Source organism: Notolepis coatsorum (assembly GCF_963971535.1).
Source record: "Notolepis coatsorum genome assembly, chromosome: 10".
In the NCBI taxonomy this organism is placed as follows: Eukaryota; Metazoa; Chordata; class Actinopteri; order Aulopiformes; family Paralepididae; genus Notolepis; species Notolepis coatsorum.
Genome location: NC_140174.1, coordinates 60020455 through 60045203, shown reverse-complemented (window position 1 = coordinate 60045203; position 24749 = coordinate 60020455). Strand labels below are relative to the sequence as shown.

The 24749-nt window shown below is 44.5% G+C and overlaps 1 protein-coding gene across 1 annotated transcript in view; it reads right to left on the bottom strand.

Moving 5' to 3' along the window:
* Nucleotides 1-16013: 16013 nt before the first annotated feature.
* The window catches only part of LOC311235586 (microfibril-associated glycoprotein 4-like), a gene marked incomplete at both ends in the record, with an annotated part of 46678 nt that continues 37942 nt past the window's right edge, over nucleotides 16014-24749 (bottom strand). The window contains one exon of the mRNA XM_084323051.1: nucleotides 16014-16306. Coding sequence (XP_084179177.1) covers nucleotides 16014-16306 — 293 coding nt within the window. The remainder of the gene's footprint in view (nucleotides 16307-24749) is intronic.

The window sequence follows — 24749 nt, the reverse complement described above, 5'->3', positions numbered from 1 at the left end:
TAAACTGAATATATATATGTATCGTTTGATATACCTTGTATATTATTTATATATATACACGGAATATCCCTTTACCTGCGTACAGACCAGAGTAATATTCGCTCTCCTATTGGACAGCGCCCCCAGGCGCCAACGCACAAGCTCCCAACGGCAAGTTCAAAGACAACTCCGGGCATGTCAGAACATGCCCAGAGTCTGCGTAGTAATACGAGACAAGGACTGAGGTTGGGACTAGATATTCACTTAAGTATAAATACGGCGCAGGTGTAAACAGCAGTAATTCATTCACTAGTTCAAACCCTTCACCACGAGTCAACGTGCAGTGAAGTGAGCAACCTTGCATCTAAATAGAGCATTGAGAACCGCGTGCGAATAGAATGTTAAAGTGTCAGAGTTTAATGCAGTAACGTTGAGTTCGACTTAATCTAATGTGAAGTAATAGTCGATCATTTATTGTATATCGTGCAGCCACAGTTCTTCCGTGTGTAGCATTACCCATCGGTTCGTCGTGTCTTTAGCTAGTGCACTTATCCAGGCTGTGTGGCCTAAATACGTGCCCACACCCGAGGAGTCCTAGGCGAGAACCGTTGGACATGTACACAGGAGAATCGGCACCGGCGATTGCAGAACCATTCCTGGTTGGATTATATTGCTTTGGGACCGTGATTACCCGAGAAGAGCACCGTTGATTTCCACTGTCGTTTGGGATTCAACCTCGTGAGGATTACCACTCGGGCCTGCCTCGTGGAAGGGGCTGGCTAGCTGTCGTCAATGCTGTCGAGCATCTTGGATTACAACTATTGCTTTTGTCTGCTGATCAAGGGAGTACAAGCACCGACTCCTGTACCTGGAGCCTCTTTATTCCTCGTTGACTCAGACGGAGTACCCGAACATTCCTCTACCCATTGTCTCCAGTTGGTACCGGTGTTGCCCTATATAATTGCTACTATACAACAGGTGGCGTCAGTTTAGACCCATCATAGTATTCCTACTATCCTTAGTGACTTATGCTCTTGACTGACTTTACGTATATTCTTCGCCATACAAGCGCGACCCTAATTCTCAATCTGTAACCTAACGTTGCCTAATAATAATAAATTACCCTCCAATAGAATTTCTGTGTCAATGCCGTGTTCTTGTGAGTGTTCACCATCAATATTTGATGTACTGTTTGGCCAGTAATTAAAGTACATAACTAGCAGTGGTTTAATATATCACAATCTTTAATACAGTCAGGGTTTTGTAACCCCTCAGTTACAGGCAGTATGGAGGAGAGAAACCTTAGAAGGGCCATTCAAGGGGGGATCTCCCTTCTTAGATGTCGGTGATAGTAGTGTTGCAGACTGACAGTTGGTAAGCATGCACTCATGTGTGTAGTGAAACACAGATGAGTGCATGCAATAGCAACTGAACATTTTGAAAAATTTAAGATAGAGCTGATAGCGATAGCAACTGAACATTTTGAAAGATTAAAGATAGAGCTGATAGCGGATCTATTTGAGGCACAGGGGTAGCGCAAAGAGGGTCGCATCCTCCCCGTCTTAATCACAGGACGTTCAACACTCCGGTCATCGCTCCGAGACAGCCGGAGACAGGGAGATAGGGGGCGGCGCAGAGAGGGTCGCAACCTCCCCGACATCATCGCGGGATGTCCAGCACTCCGGTCATTACGAGACAGCCGGAGACAGGGAGACAGGAGGGCACGCAGAGAGGGTCGCATCCTCCCGGTCTTCATCACGGGACATCCGACACTCCGGTCAACACTCCGGGACAGCAACTCACAGGGAGACAGGGAGACGGGACAGGCGTTAGACAGCTCGCGTGAGTGTAGTGGGCGGACATAGCAATAGATACAAGTGGTAAGCATATATGTGAATATAATAGATATATGAAGTAAGCATATTATGTGAATAGAATAGAAGTACTTAACCCAGCAATGAAACCACGTTGACAGACCACAAACCATGTTGACAGACCACGGACAGAAGACGGTAAGGAGCTGATCCATGGCCTCAGTGGTGCACGTAGAGCAGTCACTGCAATCTTGGCCAAGACCCAGAGACATCCATCACCTTGGTCAGCACTACGAGTCAGGCACTCAGAGAGATGGGGGGGGGGGGTTAGAGAGTTCCCATGTTTGTAGTGGGCGGAGATGGAGCAACAGATACATGCAGCGAGCACATGCACACATGGCGACAGCAGAACCACAGTATACAAGAAAATTGTGAAATAGAGCAATAGATAGAACCACTGCAAGCGTATGGACACAGGGTGAAATACGAGACAACAGCCCAGGGCCCAGGAGGAGCCACTCGGAAGGTTCAGCACTGCAGGCCAGACAGAAGGCGGCACGAAGCCATTTCACGGGACCGGCCGAGACAGAGACAGAGGCCAAAAGGTTCTAGACATCCTAACTAAACTAGACAGATTAATCTAAAGGTCAGTCCCTGACCAGGTGAGATCAGGGTAGGTTGAAGGAGAGAGAGAAAAGATGGGTCTTAAGCAGGGATTTAAAAGTTTCGACAGAGCAGGCGCCCCTGACGACGGCAGGTAATTTGTTCCACAGGTAGACAAAGGCTCTGTGGTCGGCGGATTTCTTTTTAACCCTAGGAATCGATAGAAGCCGCGCATTTTGTGAGCGCAGAGCACGAGCGGGCAAGTATCGGGAGATGAGATCGGATAGATAGAGCGGTGCAAGCCCATTTAAAATTTTGTAGGTGAGGAGTAGCACTTTAAAGTCAGATCGGGCTTGAATAGGAAGCCAGTGTAGGGCGGACAAAACTGGTGTGATGTGATACAATTTTCTAGTTCTAGTAATAGCACCGCTACTCACCCCAGCCCTTCGTGACTGCGCTTCATGATACCATCCGTTACATACAGGGCCGCCTGGAAGAAATGCGAGGCCCTGTGCGAGATTTAAACGCGAGGCCCCCCCCCCCCCCCCCCCCCCCAAAAGGTAAAAAAATATATATATATATATAATATTTTGGTAACACTTTATAATAACACTCAGTTATAAGACCTTTATAAGGTATTTGTAGATAATGAACTAATCATGAACAAATCATTTATATACATTCGTAAATTATTATTAAATCATTTATAACTATATTTGTCATTATATCATTATCAACATTGTTTGTACTTGATTTGTTCATCATTAAATAATGTTGTTTAATGTGTAGTAACACATTTGTAGATGCTTTGAAAAATGGATATGAAGAAACGACTATACTGTACCTCCATTTATTTGTTCATGTTCAACAAATGATTTCTTAAGACATTCATAAAACATCTATAAATCATTTGCAGATGCTATTGTGTGCCCTAATCTAAAGTGAAGCCTATTCATCATTAACAAATGTCTAATAGTTTGTTTATTTGTGGACTTTTATGAATACACACAAAGCAATTACCAGACTTGTCTTTTCATGTTTAACAAATGATTTGTTAAGACATTCATAAAACATCTATAAATCATTTGCAGATGCTATTGTGTGCCCTAATCTGAAGTGAAGCCTATTCATCATTAACAAATGTTTAATACAGTTAATTATTTGTTTACTTTTTCATCACTTGTTACAAATGTTGTAGACAGCTTTCCGTCTACATACTCTGTCAATCCCTGGCCAGGGTACTCCTGGGTCCTAGTGCCCCCCCCCACGTTACACTATATGTCATGCACATGTATTTTATATGTTAATAAAATTGCATTTATCTATAGTCCTAATTCTGTCACTGTTTGATGTCACAAAGAAGGGTGTATCCGAAAACTGTCTACAACATTTGTAACAGGTGATGAAAAAGTAAACAAATAATTAACTGTATTAGATATTTGTTAATGATGAATAGGCTTCACTTCAGATTAGGGCACACAATAGCATCTGCAAATGATTTATAGATGTTTTATGAATGTCTTAACAAATCATTTGTTGAACATGAACAAATAAATGGAGGTACAGTATAGTCATTTTTTCATATCCATTTTTCAAAACATCTACAAATGTGTTACTACACATTAAACAACATTATTTAATGATGAACAAATCAAGTACAAACAATGTTGATAATGAGTTATAAATAATGTAGAACTCATTTGTAAATGTTATACAAATATAGTTATAAATGATTTAATAATAATTTATGAATGTATATAAATGATTTGTTCATGATTAGTTCATTATCTACAAATACCTTATAAAGGTCTTATAACTGAGTGTTATTATAAAGTGTTACCAATATTTTTTTTTCTTTTTTTTCAACATATTCTTAAATAATAGCGCTGCCCGAGGCTGGGCATGATACAGTCAACATATAGCAAGAGAGAGAGCGAGAGAGAGCTCCCGTTCTACAGTCAATATACAGTGTTATCGCTGCACAGACCCGGCAATGCCCCTGACCCTCCACCAGAGCAAGGCCAGAGAGAGAGAGAGAGAGAGAGAGAGAGAGAGACACATTGGAAAGAAACAACCAAAAACCAAAGCAAATTGAAATGCTATTTGGCCCTAAACAGAGAGTACACAGTGGCAGAATACCTGAGCACTGTGACTGACTCAATACTAAGAAGATCCTTGACTAGGTACAGGCTCAGCGAGCACAGCCTAGCCATCGAGAAAGGCCGCCATAGGCAGACCTGGCTCCCAAGCGAAGACAGACCCACTGCACACAAGATGAGGTGGAAACAACCTGCCCACTATACCAAGACATACTTCCCACAAATTGCAAACACCCAAAGAGACTTTGAAAACATCGACAATAACTCAAAACTCCCATACCTACTGGGAGAAATACAAGAATGTGAAATAAAGCCCATTTGAATTAAAGAGAGAGAGATAGATAGAGCATGTCTGTGTGTGTTAGAAAGAGAGAGTTAGAGAGAGAGCATGTATATGTGTGTTAGAAAGAGAGAGAAATATATAGAGAGAGAGCATGTCATTTTATGTGTTAGAGAGAGATATAGAGCATGTCTGTGTGTGTTAGAAAGAGAGAGAGAGAGAGCAAGTGTGTTTGTGTGTTAGAGAGAGAGAGCATGTCTGTGTGTGTGTGTGTTAGAGAGAGAGCATGTATGAGAGAGATAAGCAAAGATGAGCCCCTAAAGGATATTCAACTTTTAACACTTTCCGTGCCACTCACGAGATTTCTCTGGTTTTTTTATAGGTGGTTGCTAGCCACTCACGAGATTTCTCGGATTTTTTTTTTTTTTTTTTTTTAGCGATCTGAAAAATTATTGCATCACCCGAGCCTACCCGAGTATAGCCGAGGGGCACCGGCGATCACTGTGGAAAAAAGCGCCCCCTGTCATCTCCCAGATGACATAAGTGATTTTGGAATGGACTCAATGAAAATGAATGGGGAACAAAATCTGGTACTCCACATTTTCCAGTTCACTGATCCAGCCGGGGTTACCACAGTTCATTCAGGAACCTCAGATCCCCGTTGATCATGGAGATCTACAGTATCGCGTTGGATCCATACACGTATCGATTTTTTCGAATGGTGATCAGGAATTAGAATATACCAGTTGGATACCATCTGATGTCAGGTAAGGACTCTATGTTATCAGTGTTAGGATAATCAGAGTAAGTTTGATGAAGTTATAAGCTGTTTTGTGAAATGTCCTCTTTCGGTTTCACTGTAAAAGTCCGTGAGGAAATCAACGGAGCGATTATCAGTGCGCGGCCGTAATGTGCTTGCGTGCACAGGGCCGCCTCAGGGGGTGTGCGAGCAGTGCGGTCGCACAGGGCCTCGCGGGAGGGGGGCCTCGCAAAAAAAAAAAAAAAAAAAAATATTAATTTTTTTTATTATTATTTTTTTTTTATTTTATTTATTTTTTTTTTGCGAGGCCCCCCTTCCCGCGAGGCCCTTTTTCATCACAGACCTAAAATCTAGTTTTGCTTATATGCTTATATATTTCACATTAGACACGTTTGTAGAATGTGTCTGACTTGTTCCTGGGTCCTGCAGACATACTCACTATTGGAGCTCAGCTGGGGTTCTGCAGCAGCAGGCAGGTTTCAACGAAGGGAGTGGTTTTACTTACGTCATGTGTAGACAGTAGTACGCCCGCCGGCGCCGCGTGAGTCGAGATGCTTCCAGCGTGAGTCAGCTGCGTTTGACTATTTCATTTTCAGCGTGCAGCTTTTGACTATGCTTAGTCAAAGACGAAGACGAAGAAAGAGGTCGGTCATTATCATCATTATCAGTCGGTCGGTCGGTCACCAAGGAACGTTGACGAAAGGCCTCTCGCTAGCGGGACAAATGGCCGGAGCCATGATGTCGGCTATTAGCTAGCTTAGCTAAATGCTAACTAGCGTTAGCTAACCTATCCAGAGGAGCGAGGCGAGGCGAGTGGATGTCTTTTCAAAAGAAGGAGAAGATAACTTGTGAGCAGATAAATCTGTTAGGCAGCAATACGCCGAAAGGTGTCCAGTCTGCCGGAAAGTACTCGAAGAAGAAGAAGAAGAAATTACACCGTGGGGCCAAGAAAGTCTCCTTCCACGTTGATACTGCGTTATGGTGAGTGACCGTGAGTCAACCTATGATTATATACCCGCCGTGGATCTGACATCTCTCTTTCTCTCTCTCTCTGGAGCCAAACTGGTCGACTAGCTAATACTACTAGTAGCTAACGCTAACGGTGTGTGCCTGGTGGTGAGAGCACCTGGCTGTATGCATGTATACCATGACAAGGCAGCGAGAGGCCTTTCGTCAACGTGGAGACCTGTGTTGCGGCCTTTCGCCCTGCGCCCTCGTGCAGGTAACTAAGATTAATGAAAATGTCATGACATTACCCCACTCTTCCTTCCTTCCCCTCCCGAATGTTTTGTTAATAACGATGTTTTTTTCCAGGCAAAACATATGCTACTTCACAACATTTGGAGATACGACATGTGCTGTGTGTGAATGGTGTAGCTTGTGTAGCTTGTGTAGCTTGGGTAGCGTTGGGCCATTGGCCAAAGCTGTGTGTGGCCTGGTGTCTCACAGTACCTGGCTAGCCTATTTAGCTGATGTCGGCCATTGGCTCCTTGCTTTGGTTTCTCTGGTATACCCTGCTCTTCTTGTTGGATTTAAGTGTTGATCTTTGTCCTTTTGAATCTGTCATACATGCTCTAGTCTCTCTCTAACACACACACACATGACAAACACACATGTTCTCTCTCTCTCTCTCTCTCTCTTTCTAACACACACAGTCTGCCTATGGCGGCCTTTCTCGATGGCTAGGCTGTGCTCAAGGATCTTCAGTCACAGTGCTCAGGTATTCTGCCACTGTGTACTCTCTGTTTAGGGCCAAATAGCATTTCAATTTCTTTCCAATGTGTCTCTCTCTCTCTCTCTCTCTCTCTCTTTTGATCTTTGTCCTTTTGAATCTGTCATACATGCTCTAGTCTCTCTCTAACACACACACACATGACAAACACATGTTCTCTCTCTCTCTCTCTCTGTACACTGTATATTGACTGTAGAACGGGAGCTCTCTCTCGCTCTCTCTTTTGCTATATGTTGACTGTATCATGCCCCGCCTCGGGCAGCGCTATTATTTAAGAATATGTTGACTGTATATATAAAAAAAAAAAAAAAAAATATATATATATATATATATATATATATATATAATTTTTTTTTTTTTTTTTTTTTTTTTTACCTTGGGGGGGGGGGGGGGGGGCTCGCGTTAAATCTCGCACAGGGCCTCGCATTTCTCCCAGGCGGCCCTGTGCGTGCACGTATAATATTGATCATCTAGCGTTTATTTGAAAACGATTCATAAAAAGGCAGACGAATATCAACGTTGTGGAATATTCCACTAAAAGACGATTTTCATAGAATGCTCCAGAATTAGCTGTTTTTTATATCAAAACGGGGGCTTTTCTAACTGCTCTGAAACGGAAACGACGCGATAAAAAAACAATCTGCCTTCACAGCACTGACTGGAAAATAGTATTTGATAATGCGATGGGCAGATTAGACACATAGCCATAATTTAAAACATAGATTAGGCGATATTAACGTTAACATTGGCGCCGATGGTGGCATTCAGCCGGTAAAACGGAAAACCAGGCGTGGCGCTCAAAGTGTTAATGGAAGAACAAAACAGAAGGAAAAGATAACTTCACAAAGGCAACATGAATATACATAGATCCAAAAGGACAAAGATCAACACTTAAATCCAAAGAGAAGAGGGTCTGTCATGGCTATCCCGACTGAACCACACGTTAGCACTCGATATTATAACGTAGCTAAAGCTAACTAGCTGTCCCTGCCTTCAGCTAAGCCTGACTGAACTGTCTAACATGCAACAACTTTCATCTTCAGTCCATCTGCCGAATGACCGTCCTCTTTGTTTTGGCTGGCATAACTAAGCATAACCTCCAAAGCTGCACGCGCGAAATAGTCAAACGCAGCTGACGCACGCCGGCGTACACATGATGTAACCCCTCCCTTCATTGAAACCAATAGTATGTCTGCTGCAGAGCCCCAGAGCTCCAATAGTGAGTATGTCTGCTGCAGAGCCGCAGAGCCAGGAACATTCTACAAACGTGTCTAATGTGAAATATATAAGCATATAAGCAAAACTAGATTTAGGTCTGTGATGAAAAAGGGCCTCGCGGGAAGGGGGGCCTCGCAAAAAATGTATTAATTAATAAAAATAAAAAAAAAAAAAAATTGTGCGAGGCCCCCCTTCCCGCGAGGCCCTGTGCGACCGCACTGCTCGCACACCCCCTGAGCCGGCCCTGGTTACATATATATACATCTTCTCTAGTTTAATCCATATAAAACACACCACGCATGTCCGCTATCCAAGGTTCGTTACGTTCTTTATCCCATTTAGATATTCTTTTGATTAATCTACTGTCATCCATATCGAGTAACCTATTCCATAACATCCATAGCCTTCCACCGCACCTCACAGGACTCCCACCCCATATCTCCTGAAACTACGCACAGCTAGGGTAGGATAACTCCCATGACCCCACACCTCCATAATCAAGGCCTGGAAAAACACAAGCCTGAAAAGTGTTTGTATATATAAGAAAACCAATATCTTTGTCTTGATTTTACCAATAACTCCCTAGTGCTCTCCCTGATGACTCTGAGGACTGCTGTACCTCGCACACAAAATGCATATGCTCATCAACATAAAAACCCAAGTATTCATAGGACTTTATGAAATTAATCTTTTTATCACCAAAATAAAACTGATGAATAATGCAAGAACCTCTTAACATGCAACAGCCCACATGTGGGCGCTCTTGAGGACGATTTTCCCACCGGCACTTTGGCGACCTCTAGTGACTCAGTGTGCATATTTTTTAATACAATATCCGTTCAGCGGTTCTCGAGTTACATGCCGATATGTGAGGTGTGCGCCGAAGTACACGGTATTGTACAAATACCACTCCCGACTCTCGAGCCTCTAACTCTGTCAATCATTTGGTGATCTCGAAAAATTATTGGACAGGCTTGTAACCAATGAGTAGGGCTTTCCAATGGTACAGGATGGGAATGAGCTTATCAGGGATCTAGGTGAAAAGTCACGAGCCAAAACAGGAAGAGAATTCTCCATCGAATGCATTGAAGTCTATGAGAAAATAGTTTTCTGAGCCCTTTCACCTTTTACAAAAACCACTTCTAATCACTCATTTCTTAACGGATTTTTATGAAATTTGGACATGTACTGCAAAAGACATCAGGCTATGGACCCAGGGTGTCTTTTCAGCCATACCAATGTTTTTGGAAATACTACTTCTGGACTACTAACTACTACAGAAAAACGTGAGTAACAAGTTTTTCTACAACCAAGTTCAGACGTATGTTACTCTATTTCATTAGCATTAAAAGTGAGTCTTCTTTATTGTATCAGAAACTTCAGAATGTCGTCTTTGAAAAGAGACCAGGCTCATGCACATGAATATAAGTATAAAGTATAGTATTTTGGTTTGCAAAAAAAGTATGCAGTCCTCAGAAACGAAAACTAAAATGGCCCATTTTGGGGGCACCTGTTAGGAGAGCTATCATTTCTGTTTTCTTGTCATTTATGGACAACCTTCATTCCTTTGTATAACGTACAGCATTCTTTGCACATCGTGTTAATTTTTGGCCATCACAACAATGTCATCTCCATATACTGTAAAGGAATGCTTATGGTGTGCTTCCCCACACCATACACCACAATGTAGTGACTTAATTGTACTGACAAATCATTGATATAAGCTGCAAATAAGGTGGGAGACAAAGCATCACCTTGTTTCACTCTCAAAAGTGCTCAAGTAACACATTTATTCGAACGCATGCTTCAAGGGTGTGTGTGTGGGGGGGGCCGGGGGGGTCTGTGTGTGTGTGTGAGAGAGAGAGAGAGAGAGAGAGAGAGAGAGAGAGAGAGAGAGAGAGAGAGAGAGAGAGAGAGAGAGAGAGAGAGAGAGAGAGAGAGAGAGAGAGAGCATGTGCATCTGGCCGCGTGTTGTTTCAATGCATTTTTCGTAACCTCTCCCAACACTAACTCAAACAAATAGAGCACTATTTATAAACGTCTGACTTGTTTAGACTGACGCGAGCACATGAATATTCACCGCTGTAAGTTGGAGTCGAAAATAAATAACGACATCACAACTGTGGTAGTCGGCTTCATGGTTACTGGGCTGAAAGTTGACTTTGGGTATCAGGGGCTACTTTCAAAATGTAATTGATTACAGATTTACCAAATGGTAAAAACCACTGGTAAACTTGAGTAATACCCAAGTTTACGAGTTGTGAATCTGTTTTTGTGGTGCAAGTGCAACTATATTTGATTATGGACGTGGAGTATCATGAGCAGGGCTGCCTCAGGGGGTGTGCGAGCAGTGTGGTCGCACAGGGCCTCGCGGGAAGGGGGGCCTCGCACAAAAAAAATTAAAATAAATAAAAATAAATATTTTTTATTTATTATTATTTTTATTATTATTATTATTATTTTTATTTTTTTTGCGAGGCCCCCCTTCCCGCGAGGCCCTTTTTCATCACAGACCTAAAATCTAGTTTTGCTTATATGCTTATATATTTCACATTAGACACGTTTGTAGAATGTTCCTGGCTCTGCGGCTCTGCAGACATACTCACTATTGGAGCTCTGGGGCTCTGCACATACTATTGGTTTCAACTAAGGGAGGGGTTACATCATGTGTACGCCGGCGTGCGTCAGCTGCGTTTGACTATTTCGCGCGTGCAGCTTTGGAGGTTATGCTTAGTTATGCCAGCCAAAACGAAGAGGGCGGTCATTCGGCAGATGGACTGAAGATGAAAGTTGTTGCATGTTAGACAGTTCAGTCAGGCTAGCCATCCCGGCTAAAGGCAGGGACAGCTAGTTAGCTTTAGCTACGTTATAATATTGAGTGCTAACGTCGGGATAGCCATGATGATGTCGGCTAGTAGCTAGCTTAGCTAAAGGCTAACTAGCGTTAGCTAACCTAGAGAGAGCGCGTGCAGCATTGTTATGCCAAGATGAAGAGGACGGTCGTTCGGCAGATGAACTTCGTCAACTCCACGCGGTTGTCTCCATCCTCTTGGACGTTTGGTGCGTTTTTAATGCACTCTATTCTATTCCCGCCGTGGATATCTCTCTCTCTCTCTCTCTGGAGCCAAACGGGCCGGCTAGGTAGTAGCTAACGGTGTGTGGCCTGGTGTCAGCACCTGGTGCGAGGGAGGTGAGCTTGGTGTTTCATTATGAGAATATCTCCATGCTCAAGTCGGCTATAGTCCGCGAGGGACTTGTTGCTGGCACCGCTATGGTAAACACCACTCTGTAGTGGGACGTGTATTGCCTTCTTTTTCCCTTCTCTCTTCGTATGAGAAGAGGAAAACACAGCGGCTGTATGAAGTGTTGGCCTGTATTGCTTTTCTCACGTTGTACAGTTTTTCAGTGGTAGCCGCATAGCTTGCTTCTGCGTTAGCTAGTGGTTAGCGATAGCCGGGTTGAGCTAACTGTTAGCCAGTTAGCTGTTTAGCTACGACGTTAGCTGCTCGTTTTCGCTCGGCTGGGAACGTTAGCTTGATGCTATCAGTTAGCCCAGAGTTAGCTGTTAGCTTGTGCTACGACCATTGACATTAGCCGTGAGAATAGCAGGGGGCCCTGGCACTCTGACTACGACATCATCTTTGACAGAAGATGTAGTCGGGCCTGCACCATGACAAGGCCCCGGCCATAGCTTCTTTTTGTCCCGCCAGCGAGAGGCCTTTCGTCAACGTGGAGACCTGTGTTGCGGCCTTTCGCCCTGCGTTCCTTGGTGCAGGTAAGATGTCCATTGGACATTACCCCACTCTTCCTTCCTTCCCCTCCTGAATGTTTTGTTAATAACAATGTTTTTTTCCAGGCAAAACATATGTTACTTCACAACATTTGGAGATACGACATGTGCTGTGTGTGAATTGTCTTGGTCGTTTGTGTAGCTTGGGTAGCGTTGGCCAAAGCTGTGTGTGGCCTGGTGTCAGTACCTGGCTACTCTATTTGCAGTTAGCCTATTTAGCTGATGTTGGCCATTGGCTCCTTGCTACTTTGTTTTCTCTGGTATAGACCCTCTTCTCTTTGGATTTAAGTGTTGATCTTTGTCCTTTTGGATCTATGTATATTCATGTTGCCTTTGTGAAGTTATCTTTTCCTTCTGTTTTGTTCTTCCATTAAAAGTTGAATATCCTTTAGGGGCTCATCTTTGCTTATCTCTCTCATACATGCTCTCTCTCTAACACACACACAGACATGCTCTCTCTCTCTAACACACAAACACACATGCTCTCTCTCTCTCTCTCTCTCTCTCTCTCTCTCTAACACACACAGACATGCTCTATATCTCTCTCTAACACACAAAATGACATGCTCTCTCTATATATTTCTCTCTCTTTCTAACACACATATACATGCTCTCTCTCTAACACACACACACAAACAGACATGCTCTCTCTCTATCTCTCTCTTTCTAACACACACAACTGTGCAGTGATAACACTGTATATTGACTGTAGAACGGGAGCTCTCTCTCGCTCTCTCTTGCTATATGTTGACTGTATCATGCCCAGCCTCGGGCAGCGCTATTATTTAAGAATATGTTGACTGTATAAAAAAAAAAAAAAAAAAAAAAAAACATATCTTTTAGGGGGGGGGCTCGCGTTTAAATCCCGCACAGGGCCTCGCATTTCTCCCAGGCGGCCCTGATCATGAGACATCATCAGAAATATTAAAATCACTCAAAACACCAGCATAAAAAATGCCTTAAAATAAAAGCGCCACCCAAGCCAATTCATTCATCACATTCGCATGCCAGATAACGTTAGCAAGCTAGCAGAAAAGCATAACTTTGGTAGAGTGTGATAAGCGTCTGATGTTTGGTATGCGACTCAACTGAAGAACACCCCCCAAGCTGACCTGCTAGGCCGAACATATCCGGTACCTATACCGGACTCAAGATTGTAATCATTTTCCACAATGTAGTTTACATGTACTTGAACTACTTCTTTCAGTTTCACAAACTACTTTAGAGTAGTTATGTTTTAAAGTTGCATTATGTAGTTTTGTGAGTGAAAAAAACATGCTACCTGAAAAGTTACTATTTCATTGCGTTTACAAAGGCAGGGCCAGCAATTTAGTTAACAAACATATTCTAGGCTTATGTTTGGTTCACAAAAGCCAAAAGAATATTTTGTTTAAATGTATTATTAAAATAATTCTAGGTAAATGTCTTTTGCAGGCTCTGCAGAAACTGCATAGTGCACCTTTACTGTAACTACTTTTCATTGTCAAGTAGCTCATAGTTTAATAAACGTACATGCGTTTGAGTAGTTTCCCCAACACTGCAGATTAGGCGGCACGGTGGTGTAGTGGTTAACACTGTCGCCTCACAGCAAGAAGGTCCAGGGTTCGATTCCCGCTTGGGGACCAGGTTTCCATGATGCCAGGTACCCAGGTGGGGTATCTCCCAGGCCTTTCTGTGTGGAGTTTGCATGTTCTCCCCGTGCTCGCAAGGGTTTCCCCCCGATAAGATAAACCCAATGGAAAAACATGCACAACAACAGATCGCTAACGCTGTGGCGTCCTTGACGAAGACAGACAGGAGCACTTGGATTGGTCCCCTGGCGCGGCTCACGTTGACGCCTGTATGCTCCCGGCTGCCCTTGGGGGGGAAGGACGACGGGATGGGTTAATCGCATCTGCGATTCTAAAGAGACAATGCATGCGTGTGTGTTCCGGTGAGTGTGCTATAAAACTAACCGCTGTGTGTACCGCTAAAACATTGAGTGTCGTTGCATGCCGAATAAAGACCTCTGCAACAGGTCCTGCATTATTATTATTATTATTATGATTAGACATTCTGGGATGACAGTGTTTCAGCAGAGAATGCCATACTGCAATCACAAGTGGGCCTTCACTTCTCCCCTGGGGGCAACTACTCCTGATTCACTTTTCTGTTTTATTTAATTTTAACCTCCATAAGGGTTAAAAAGTAGTCACTCACCAATATTGATGTTTTACAAATTATAAACAAACCAATTAAAGCTAATACATTTGGGGGGGGGGTTGTTGTTGTTAATCTATTTATCGATTTATGAATAACTACCCACTTTCAAAAACACTCTAAAAAAACACCTACGGGAGACTGCAATTCGAAACTGGCCCCTACAAATGTCCTAACCCAGTTGTACAGTAAATTACCAAGTATGGCTTTGTCAGTATTCCAATGTACAGTGTACAGTGTCGTCGTCCCCCCTACCCAACCCCCCCCCCCCCCCCCCCCCTCCAATGTACAGCCCCCACCCACCCACCCAACCCCACCCCACCCACCCAACCTCCTCCATCTACAGTTTCTACGTCAAATGTATATACACTCTTTTTCTGGACACTTTTGTATCACAAACAGTACTGTATTTGCAAATCTGATATGTCATAAATGTATAGATATAGCAGTACTGTCTATCTGTATGTCATGTATGTCATATATGTTATGATGAATTGAAAATGGGGGACCCTGATGTAAACAAGACGAAAGTCTTTCTCTGGTCTGCATCCCCTTAACAATTGTATGTATTGAGCTGTACTGTACTGTACCCATTCTGCAATCTGTTAATAAACTTTTCAATCAATCAATCAATCAATCAATCAATCAAACCTCTCAACTACACAGTGTTTGCTGCCCTCTAGTGGTTGCAGGCTTATATGGGAATAACATTGAATTGGAATAACCCTTCTCGTTCTCTCCTGGTACAGGTAAGGATGGCAGCTTCAAGACATTTGGTAATGTTTCATCCACATGACACTCAGAAAGATGATCACATAAAATGACATTGGCAACATTTCTATTGTCTATATTTTGGATTTCATTGCAGCCACAGAAACTCTTTCTACGTACAACATTTTGATGATTTTATAAGGAATAATGACAGTGATAATATAGCCTAGTATAGAGGCCTTGCACTGAATGTTTGTGTAGTTCTCTGTCTTCCAACATGCCCGTAACATGGCAGCCATTGTTTTGTACATGGCAATGGAAGAAACAGTTGCTATGTGCAAAACCACAGTTACAGTGTGTTGATATACTGTATGAGAAATATATCAACAAAAACATCCTAATATGATGTCTTATTACTGGATCTTGTAAACAAGTCCCAGTAGAATGGTAATATTGTGCTTTTCCAGTGTTTCACATACTATACCACTGCACAGAAATTAGGCATTTCCCTTTGAAAGTGGTTACCAATGGTTACAGGCAGCCATGCTGGAAGAGAACTACACATCCCATGCAAGGCCTCTGTTAAAGGCAGGGATGTAGTGCAGGGGAGCATTATTTCAAATACTGTCTTCTGCACTATATAATCAGGTGAAATAGCACTGAGGGCATTAACAACCAAAACTAAACAAAAATAAGAAAGAGTCTCCTCAAAGTGGACGTGATTTAATGTCATCAGTCAACACAAAAGGGGAAAAAAAAAATATGGTGTGAAACGCCCTACATAATACTGTAGATTTTGCAGGTATCAAGATGACTGCTATACTGACACTACTCCTCTGTGACGTCATCATCTAGCTCATCCTTGGCGACGACAGGGCGGATTTTCATGCTAAAAGACTTGAGGGAGTAGTCATGTCCTTTCCATGCTGCCCAGCCAACACCGGTAGCATGGTGTGTAGCATCAGCTCCATGACGATACAATCCGTTGGGGTTTGTATTGTGACAGCTCGTGTACCAGAACGCCCCCAGATACAGTTTAGCACAGTTATGTAACTCCCTATGGTCCTGGTCTCGATCAAAGGTGGAGAACTTCGCCCCGCTGGCCCACAACAGAGATTCCCCTGATTGATGTAGAAAAATATGAATCTGTTATCTGGGATAATGTTAATCACCTTAACACACAACAATATATTAATTGCACATATTCTATACTGACCTATCAAGTCTGGTGTGTGCTTTGTCAAAATTGAAGAATTGAATTGCTAATTGATTATATATCGTGGGTGATTGAGAAGGGATAAACTAAACTATATATCTTAGAAGGGGTAGACCGTTACAAAAAACCCGTTCTCAAACAGATCTGAAAAACAAAGTGGAACTTTTTTTGTTATTATTATTTTAAAATATATGTATATATAACATTATTGGTAACTACTAACTATAGCAAATAGGACCTTTTTATAGATATTACAGGTAGTATCTATAACGATAGGTTATGACTATAACCAAGTTCTGTTAATAGTGGTGACGCTCGGCGTCACTCATGCACTATCCCCGCATGTGCACGCGCACTGAATAAAGACCACAATGTACCTTTATATCCCAATATTTGTCTGACCACACCCCTATCAGCTTCCCATATAAGCAGGGATGGGGCCACCCCCTCGCCTCCTTCCCAAGCTTTCACCACAAGGCGAGATCAAGGGCTGCAGCGGCGTCGGACGCCGAGCGTCACCACTATTAACAGAACTTGGTTATAGTCATAACCTATCGTTCTGTATTCATAGTGGCTCCGCTCGGCGTCACTCATGCACAAGGGAGGCCGAGCGAGAGCCATAGGCCGACAAATACACCCCGCTGAGGCCCCCCACAACCATCAGAACAGGGAGGGCCGAGCCCTCCCGGACCCCCCCTAATGGAGGGCACCCCCCCTATTGGAGGTCCCCGGGAGGGCGACGGACCCGACCGTGCGAAGAGGCACTCAAGCAACTCAACGCACAGGGTGAGCAGACCCCACGACTACACACACGCACAACCCGCATGCCACCCGGGAACGAACGGAGGGAACAACCTCGTTACTGCCCCCAGAATCACGGGGTCAAGGGCAAACCCAACCTTGTGGCAAGGCCGTAGAAGCGGAGCGCGAAGGAAGACCCAGACCCACCGAAGGGACTGGATCCCCTGGAAAACGGGGGCCAGGAGAGGTCAATGACGCCAGGCATCAAGACCCCACGAGGCGGTCACTTAGTGACACCGCCCCCCACATCGCCAGCGTATTCGGATAAGGCCCCTCTTCTCCAAGAGCGGGCCCTTTCCCCCCAATAGCACACCGCCTGACACACTGACCCTGCAGAACAGGCAGTCAGCATGGCCGCAAGCACACAAAAAGGTTAACCAACGGAAGCAGGCAGCGCACCGGGGAAAACCAGGCAACAGGCTGTAACATGAGCCTGGAGCACTGCGGACGAGACAGGCGCCAAAGGAGTCAGCTGAAAACAGCCGCCCCGGTGGAAGGGGCGTATGCTGGCGTTGTTGCATGACCAAGCCTCCATTTTAAAAAAACCCACCCAGAGGGGTTGAGGCAGAGAAGGCTGACACGATTGGCAGACGTCATGAACGTGCAGGGGCACCCTCAACCGGGTAACCCGGGAGTCGACACTGCTCCAACACACCAGGGAATCACCCACCTTGGTGTTACCCAATGCGGTGGTTGTTCCTATAAACCCTCAAGAAAAAACTCCAAAACACACCTGCGGGTATACACCGGCTATACTGCCCTGTCAAGGCAGACCGCAGTAACTCAAAAAAAGTCAAAATTGAGTTATGAGTGAAATTGAACTTGTCAATAAATGTTTTATCTTGTGACCAAGTTTCAGATGTTAATGTCGCGCAGTTTTGGAGATATGGGGTTTTAAAAACTGCAGTAACTACAAAATCACACTCAAAAACCAGGCAGACCGCAGTAACTTCCAAACAGTGAAAAATGGCTTTAAAGTGTTTTGACTTGCCATCCAAAATGTGTTATAGGTAGATAGATGATAGTACCCAGATTTAACATGTATTAATGAAGTAATCTTTAGGCATACAAAAATATGACATAATTATTTTAATTAACCCCCAAAAAGCAGATATTGCACTCTGCTGCACAGTTCCCTTAAATAATTATACAGGTAATGTACAGGCAAAGTGCAGTAACTTCAAATACAATGTTGTTTTCCCACCAGCTTTCATAACTTAACCTAGCCATTTTGAAAATGAAATTTAACACCTGAATATATTGGAATGATGATGATCCAAATAAAATGGCTAGGTTAAGTTATGAAAGCTGGAGGGAAAACAACATTGTATTTGAAGTTACTGCACTTTGCCTGTACATTACCTGTATAATTATTTAAGGGAACTGTGCAGCAGAGTGCAGTATCTGCTTTTTGGGGGTTAATTAAAATAATTATGTCATATTTTTGTATGCCTAAAGATTACTTCATTAATACATGTTAAATCTGGGTACTATCATCTATCTACCTTTAACACATTTTGGATGGCAAGTCTATAAACTTTAAAGCCATTTTTCTCAGTTTCACTTTTTTGAAGTTACTGCGGTCTGCCTTGACAGGGCAGTATACCGCAGTACAAGTGTTTCAGTTTTCAAAAAAGGGTTAACCCAGGCCTACGGGTCGACGAAACATTACTTCGGACCCGGCCCGGCGATACGGGAAGCACAGGGTCACCAGAGGAGGTCAAAGACCACCCCAACAGGCCCCTCTTCGCCATGCGTGAGAGAGGAGCGAAAATAATGGAGAACCAGCCCCAAGCACACCGTACTTGGTATTCCCAGGCGGTCTCCCAACCAAGTACTAACCAGGACCAACCTGCGTAGCGGCCGAGATCTGACAAGATCGAGCGTGTACAGGTTGGCTTGGCCGTAAGCCATTACGACAGTGCAGAGTACAAAATGTACCCAACCAGGGTCTCCATAGCGCTTAAGCCTGTGACACCCGGACCGACCTGGCATTTTCCCCCTGAAAAAGCCCAAGTCCCTCAGGGTACCAGAACAGCAGATCTGCATCCCCGGCGGACAACGGGTTTAACTGATCCGGACCAGCGTGACCAGAACCAGTCCCGTGCCCTAACCACGCCGACATGCCTACTCCAGGAGAAGGGGCAGATATGCGTGTTGATCTTAAACATGAAAAGAAGGCGCCACCCAGACGTTCGGTGCGAACCGCGCCCGGTGGCCCACCCCCAGGGCGTGAGACCCCTCTACATATGTTCAGATCCATTCCGTCATCATCCCCCAGATATGAACGAGAATCCGTCGACAACCAAAACAGGTTGTCGGAAGAGGAAAAACCTCCATCCCAGTTGCTTTATAAAAACGCCGTTTTAACCTCAAGCAACCAAGGCGTGCCAGTCATTCGCCTGATTACAGAACACCCCGAGCTAGCACTATACGTGCGTCGGGACACAACCACATCAATGAACAGGCTATTAAGACCTGTCATTGAATCCCCAAGGCGCCCAGGGGAACGACAAGAGGGGTGTGATGCTTCCTAACTTCAACTCTTCTTAATAGAAAAGAAGGAAGCACCAACAGTATGTATCCCAGTCTACACAGCCGGGGGTAAAAAAAATTCACATTTTTACATCCCACCACCCTCCCATAGGGAGGAGACGGAAATCCCCAGAGAGACTTCCCACGCGAGCTGTACAGATTGAAAAGAATATATTGCACCTTGAGCCATGTAAAAGTTTGGTTTTAGGGCTCTCCGGGGAGGAGGCACTGAACCCATACACACTCAATAATCGAATTGAATCGAATACACACACAATAGAGTAGGACTCCTTCTTGAGGTTCCACTCACCTTGACAATCTGAGGAGGAGGCTCTGTACTCTGAGGAGGCTCCCTCACATGGAAGGAGAGTCCCAACTCACAGAAGGCCCGAATAGGAGCTTCGTGAGGAGGAGCCCTGACCACCCCCCGAAACAGATCCATCATATGGACCTGAACAGTACACGGAAGTCCTACCAACAGAGACGCGCACAGTGACGTACTCTATGGCGGGGGAATTTCTGCGGTGCACACGCCCAATATTCCAGGGCGTGGGACCAGGAAACTCCCCCCCCCCCCCTCACCCTGTAACGTGCCGAACCGCAACGTGACAGGAACCTTGAAGGACAGGTGGGTTTACCCCTGACCAACAGAAAAAAGGGGGAGAAAAGGTTACCAGTTCACCCCTTTACGACCCCACACCCATGATACGATGTAATGACAAAAAAGAGTATGACGCAGTCATAGTCAGCTCCATGAAGCGTCTAACAGCTTCACACAGCGCATGTGCCAACCTGCTATCTGATTTTTACTAAGGAAAAAACACAGAATAGAGAGGGCCCTCTCAAGAGCCCGGTACCAGACTTACACATGTGCTTCTGTGGCCAGCCCAACCCAGTTGTAGGTCACACGACACAGACAACCCATTATCACGTACAAAAAATGGCAAAAACACTCTACAGAGGAACGCCGTTTTTCATAATGAGAGAATACACAATTCTCGATTAGTATCGGCCACAGGCCTTGCTAAACACACACGAAAAAGTGACCAAACAATCTTTTCTTTAGGAAAATAAAGTTTCTCAAGCGGTACATCCGGCTTCGACATGGACGGTCGCATTTCAAACAGCTCCCGGCAAAACAAACGCTACAGATCGACAAGGTATTTTGCACATTTTTTACTTTCACTCCTGTGGATTATGGACTTGTACATTAACTCACCACTGAATCAACTCCAGACAGAAGTGGAAAGTAAAGAATGCGCAAATAAACAGTCCCATTGTGACTTTTACTTGCTGAAAGGCTCGGAGCATAAACACCCAGCGATTGGAATAGCAGCTGTTCACAGAGTCTTAACAGCGAACCCGGACCGAAAGAAACTACCCCCGACAGGCCAGTTTGATAGAAAATCTATGTTTCTATTATACTTGCTCCTGTCGGGTGACATTCACCAAAACCCGGGACCGGTTTTAACACGCCGACAGGCGAAGAATCAACGGCTCCTCCTCACATCGACGCCGGCCGTCGACAGCAACATCAACATCCACGCAGATTTCACAACAGCCAGCGGATGCACCAACCGGCCAGCAGGCGGCGACATGCCCTCACCGAATCCCCTGCAGATGAGGCGAGATGCGAGAGGCAGAGAGCTTACAACCAGTGGACACAGATCGACGCAGGACGTCGAGATCACCAGGGACCCGCCGGCTGGCTTGGCTAGCCCCGCCATGCTAGCTAGGCTACCCGGGCCAGGACAAAAGGCAGACCCACCCCCCCTCCCCCACAATGGAGGACTTCCAGACACATCTGTGGACAGCGACCAGCCCCCCCCCCCCCCCCCACGTCGCGGGCTTTCACACCGAGCAATACAGACACCAGCAGAGGACAAAGGATCATCCCCACCCCCCCTCCTAACATCAATGAACACAGGACCCCATCCCCCCCTCCCCACCTACCGCCACAAGATCAACCACACACCACAGTGGAAAAACAATTTGAACTAGACGACATTAATGAAATAACAAACTCAAATGGACTTCACATATTTCACTTAAACATAAACAGCTTGAAACCAAAACTGGCTGAAATCAGACATTTGTTTTTAAACGGTAAGGCTAATATATTATGTTTCACAGAAACAAAACTTGACTCATCTGTTCAGGATCCAGAGATAGAAATCGAGGACTATTCAATCGTCAGGAGGGATAGGAACCAGTATGGAGGTGGTGTCTGTGTGTATATACACAAAGATACCAAATTCAGCAACCGTACTGACCTTAACCATGACGAGATTGAAACTGTATGGATTGAAATCTTATTTGAAAGGGCAAAATCAGTACTAATAGGCACAATCTATAGACCACCAGAAGAGAGTGGCTTTTATGACACACTTGATGGGTGCTTAACTGGGGTGGAGGGCGTAGAAAAAATCCTTATTGGGGACTGGAACACGGACATGCTACGTAAAGCAACACCCGTCTTCAAGGCCTTCAGTAGGCTTTGTGATCTGCATGGCCTCAGCCAGCTAATCACACAACCCACAAGGGTGTGTGAATCAACCCAGACTACCATTGACCTCATCCTGACCTCCGACAAGTCCATGATCTCCAATAAAGGGGTTATAGCATGCGGGTTAAGTGATCATTATATGATATTCTGTTTCCGCAAAAAGCTAAAGCAAAAGGCTGGCTGTCACAAAACGGTCACATCTAGAGACCTCAAAACCTACTCTAGCGAGGCCTTTAACCTTGAACTGAAGAGCCAGGACTGGTCAGATGAACTCAATGGTACACTGGTTGAAGAAACCTGGCTTGGCTTCAAAACCAAATTCTCAACAATACTAAACAACATGGCCCCCCTAAAAACCACCAGGGTAAAAAATCGCGCTGAGCCGTGGATGCACACTGAAATACTGACCGCTATGAAAGCCAGAGACAAAAAATGCTCTGAATTTCATAAAAGTCAGTCAAAGCTTACCATAAGCACGAGCAGTGAACTCCAAGCCCACGTGACTGAACTCAAACTAGAAAGAAACAGACTAAGAAATGACGTAAACTCCATGATAAAAACCGGAAAAAAAATGACAAAACTGAGGAAAACAAAAATAAACCACGTGAACTTTGGAAATTACTCAATAATCAACTAGGCTGCAGTAAAAAACTTAAAACCAGGTTCTCAAACATAAACATAAAGACGGACAACACGCTCATCACAGACAAACTGGATGTAGCCAATTACTTAAACACTTTCTTCACAAACATAGCCACAACACTGGTAAACAAACTACCCTCCCACTCAGGGCAGTATGGGGTAGAACACATAGTAGCATACTACAAGAACCTAGGCGTCCACAAAGACGATTTCAAACTGGAAATGGTAACTACAGATGAGGTACTCAATAAACTGAGCGCCCTCCAACCGAACAAGGCCACTGGCCATGACAACATCCCCTCCAAATTCCTCAGAGACTCAGCAGCCGCCATTACCCCAGTCATCACACACATAATAAACCTCTCCATAAAACAGGGACACGTCCCCAAGGACTTCAAAATAGCGAGAGTAACACCCCTGCACAAAAAGGGCAGCAAATTAGACCCAGGCAACTACCGCCCTGTTTCTATCCTTACATCCATCTCGAAAGTCATGGAAGAAATAGTATACGAAAAGGTCGAAAAGTACCTTACGGATAAAAATCTAATCTACGAATTCCAATCTGGCTTCAGAACATCCCACTCCACTGACACATGCCTTCTCTATTTGAACGACCACATCAAGCAAGAGGTGGACGCGGGCAAATACTGCGGCATGGTCATGCTAGACCTACAAAAGGCCTTCGACACTGTCAATCACACCATTCTGATTGACAAGCTAAAAGCAATTGGTTTTGATAGTTTATCAGTGAGCTGGATACAATCCTACCTGGAGGGGAGAGAACAGATGGTGGAGGTAAACGGTACCCTATCCCCCCCCCTCACAGTGAACTGTGGTGTTCCACAAGGAAGCATACTAGGACCACTACTGTTCCTAATTTATGCAAATGACATGTCGTCAGCTTGTGACTGCAACTTGTTCCTGTTTGCGGATGACTCAGCCCTGCTGGTCTCTGACAAGAACAAGTTACAGGTTGAAAAAACCCTCAGCTCGGAACTAGGCAAAATCTGCATATGGCTCGCCGACAACAAACTATCATTACACATGGGCAAAACAGAGTCCATTCTCTTCGGTTCAAATAACAAACTCAGCAAAACAGACGGCTTCTCAGTTACAGTGGGTGACAATATTGTCACAAGGAAAGATGAAATTACCTACCTGGGTTCCATCCTAGAGGCTAATCTTTCCTGTGACAAAATGGCATCCAATGTAATAAAAAAGGTCAATCAACGAACTCGATTCTTGTAGCGGATCTCCTCCCTGGTAAACAAGAATACCCTGAAGACTCTGGCAGGAGCACTCATTCAAGGGTACTACGACTATGCTTGCACCTCATGGTACCAAAGCACCTCAAAGGCACTAAAAACCAAATTACAAACATCTCAAAACAAACTAGTCAGACTACTGCTTGACCTGACTCCTAGAACCCACCTCACCCCTGCACACTTTGCCAACCTAGGATGGCTTAGAGTAGACGACAGAGTAAAGCAACTTGCAATGGTCCTGGTCTACAAGATACACTACACGACCAAGGTACCCATGTACATGTCAAAATACTTCCCAAAGGTCAGTGAATACCACGATCACAACACCAGAGGGAGCTCCACAAATCATGTAAAACCCAGATTCGGCTCAAACAAGGGACTAAACACGTTTCGAAATTATGCCACAACAATGTGGAACGCCCTACCCAAAGCTGTAAAGGAATGTGAATCACTACCCACCTTCAAAAACACTCTCAAAGAACACCTACGGGAGACTGCAATTCAAAACTGGCCCCTACAAATGTCCTAACCCAGTTGTACAATAAAGACCAAGCATGGCTTTGTCAGTATTCCAATGTACAGCCCCACCCAACCCCACC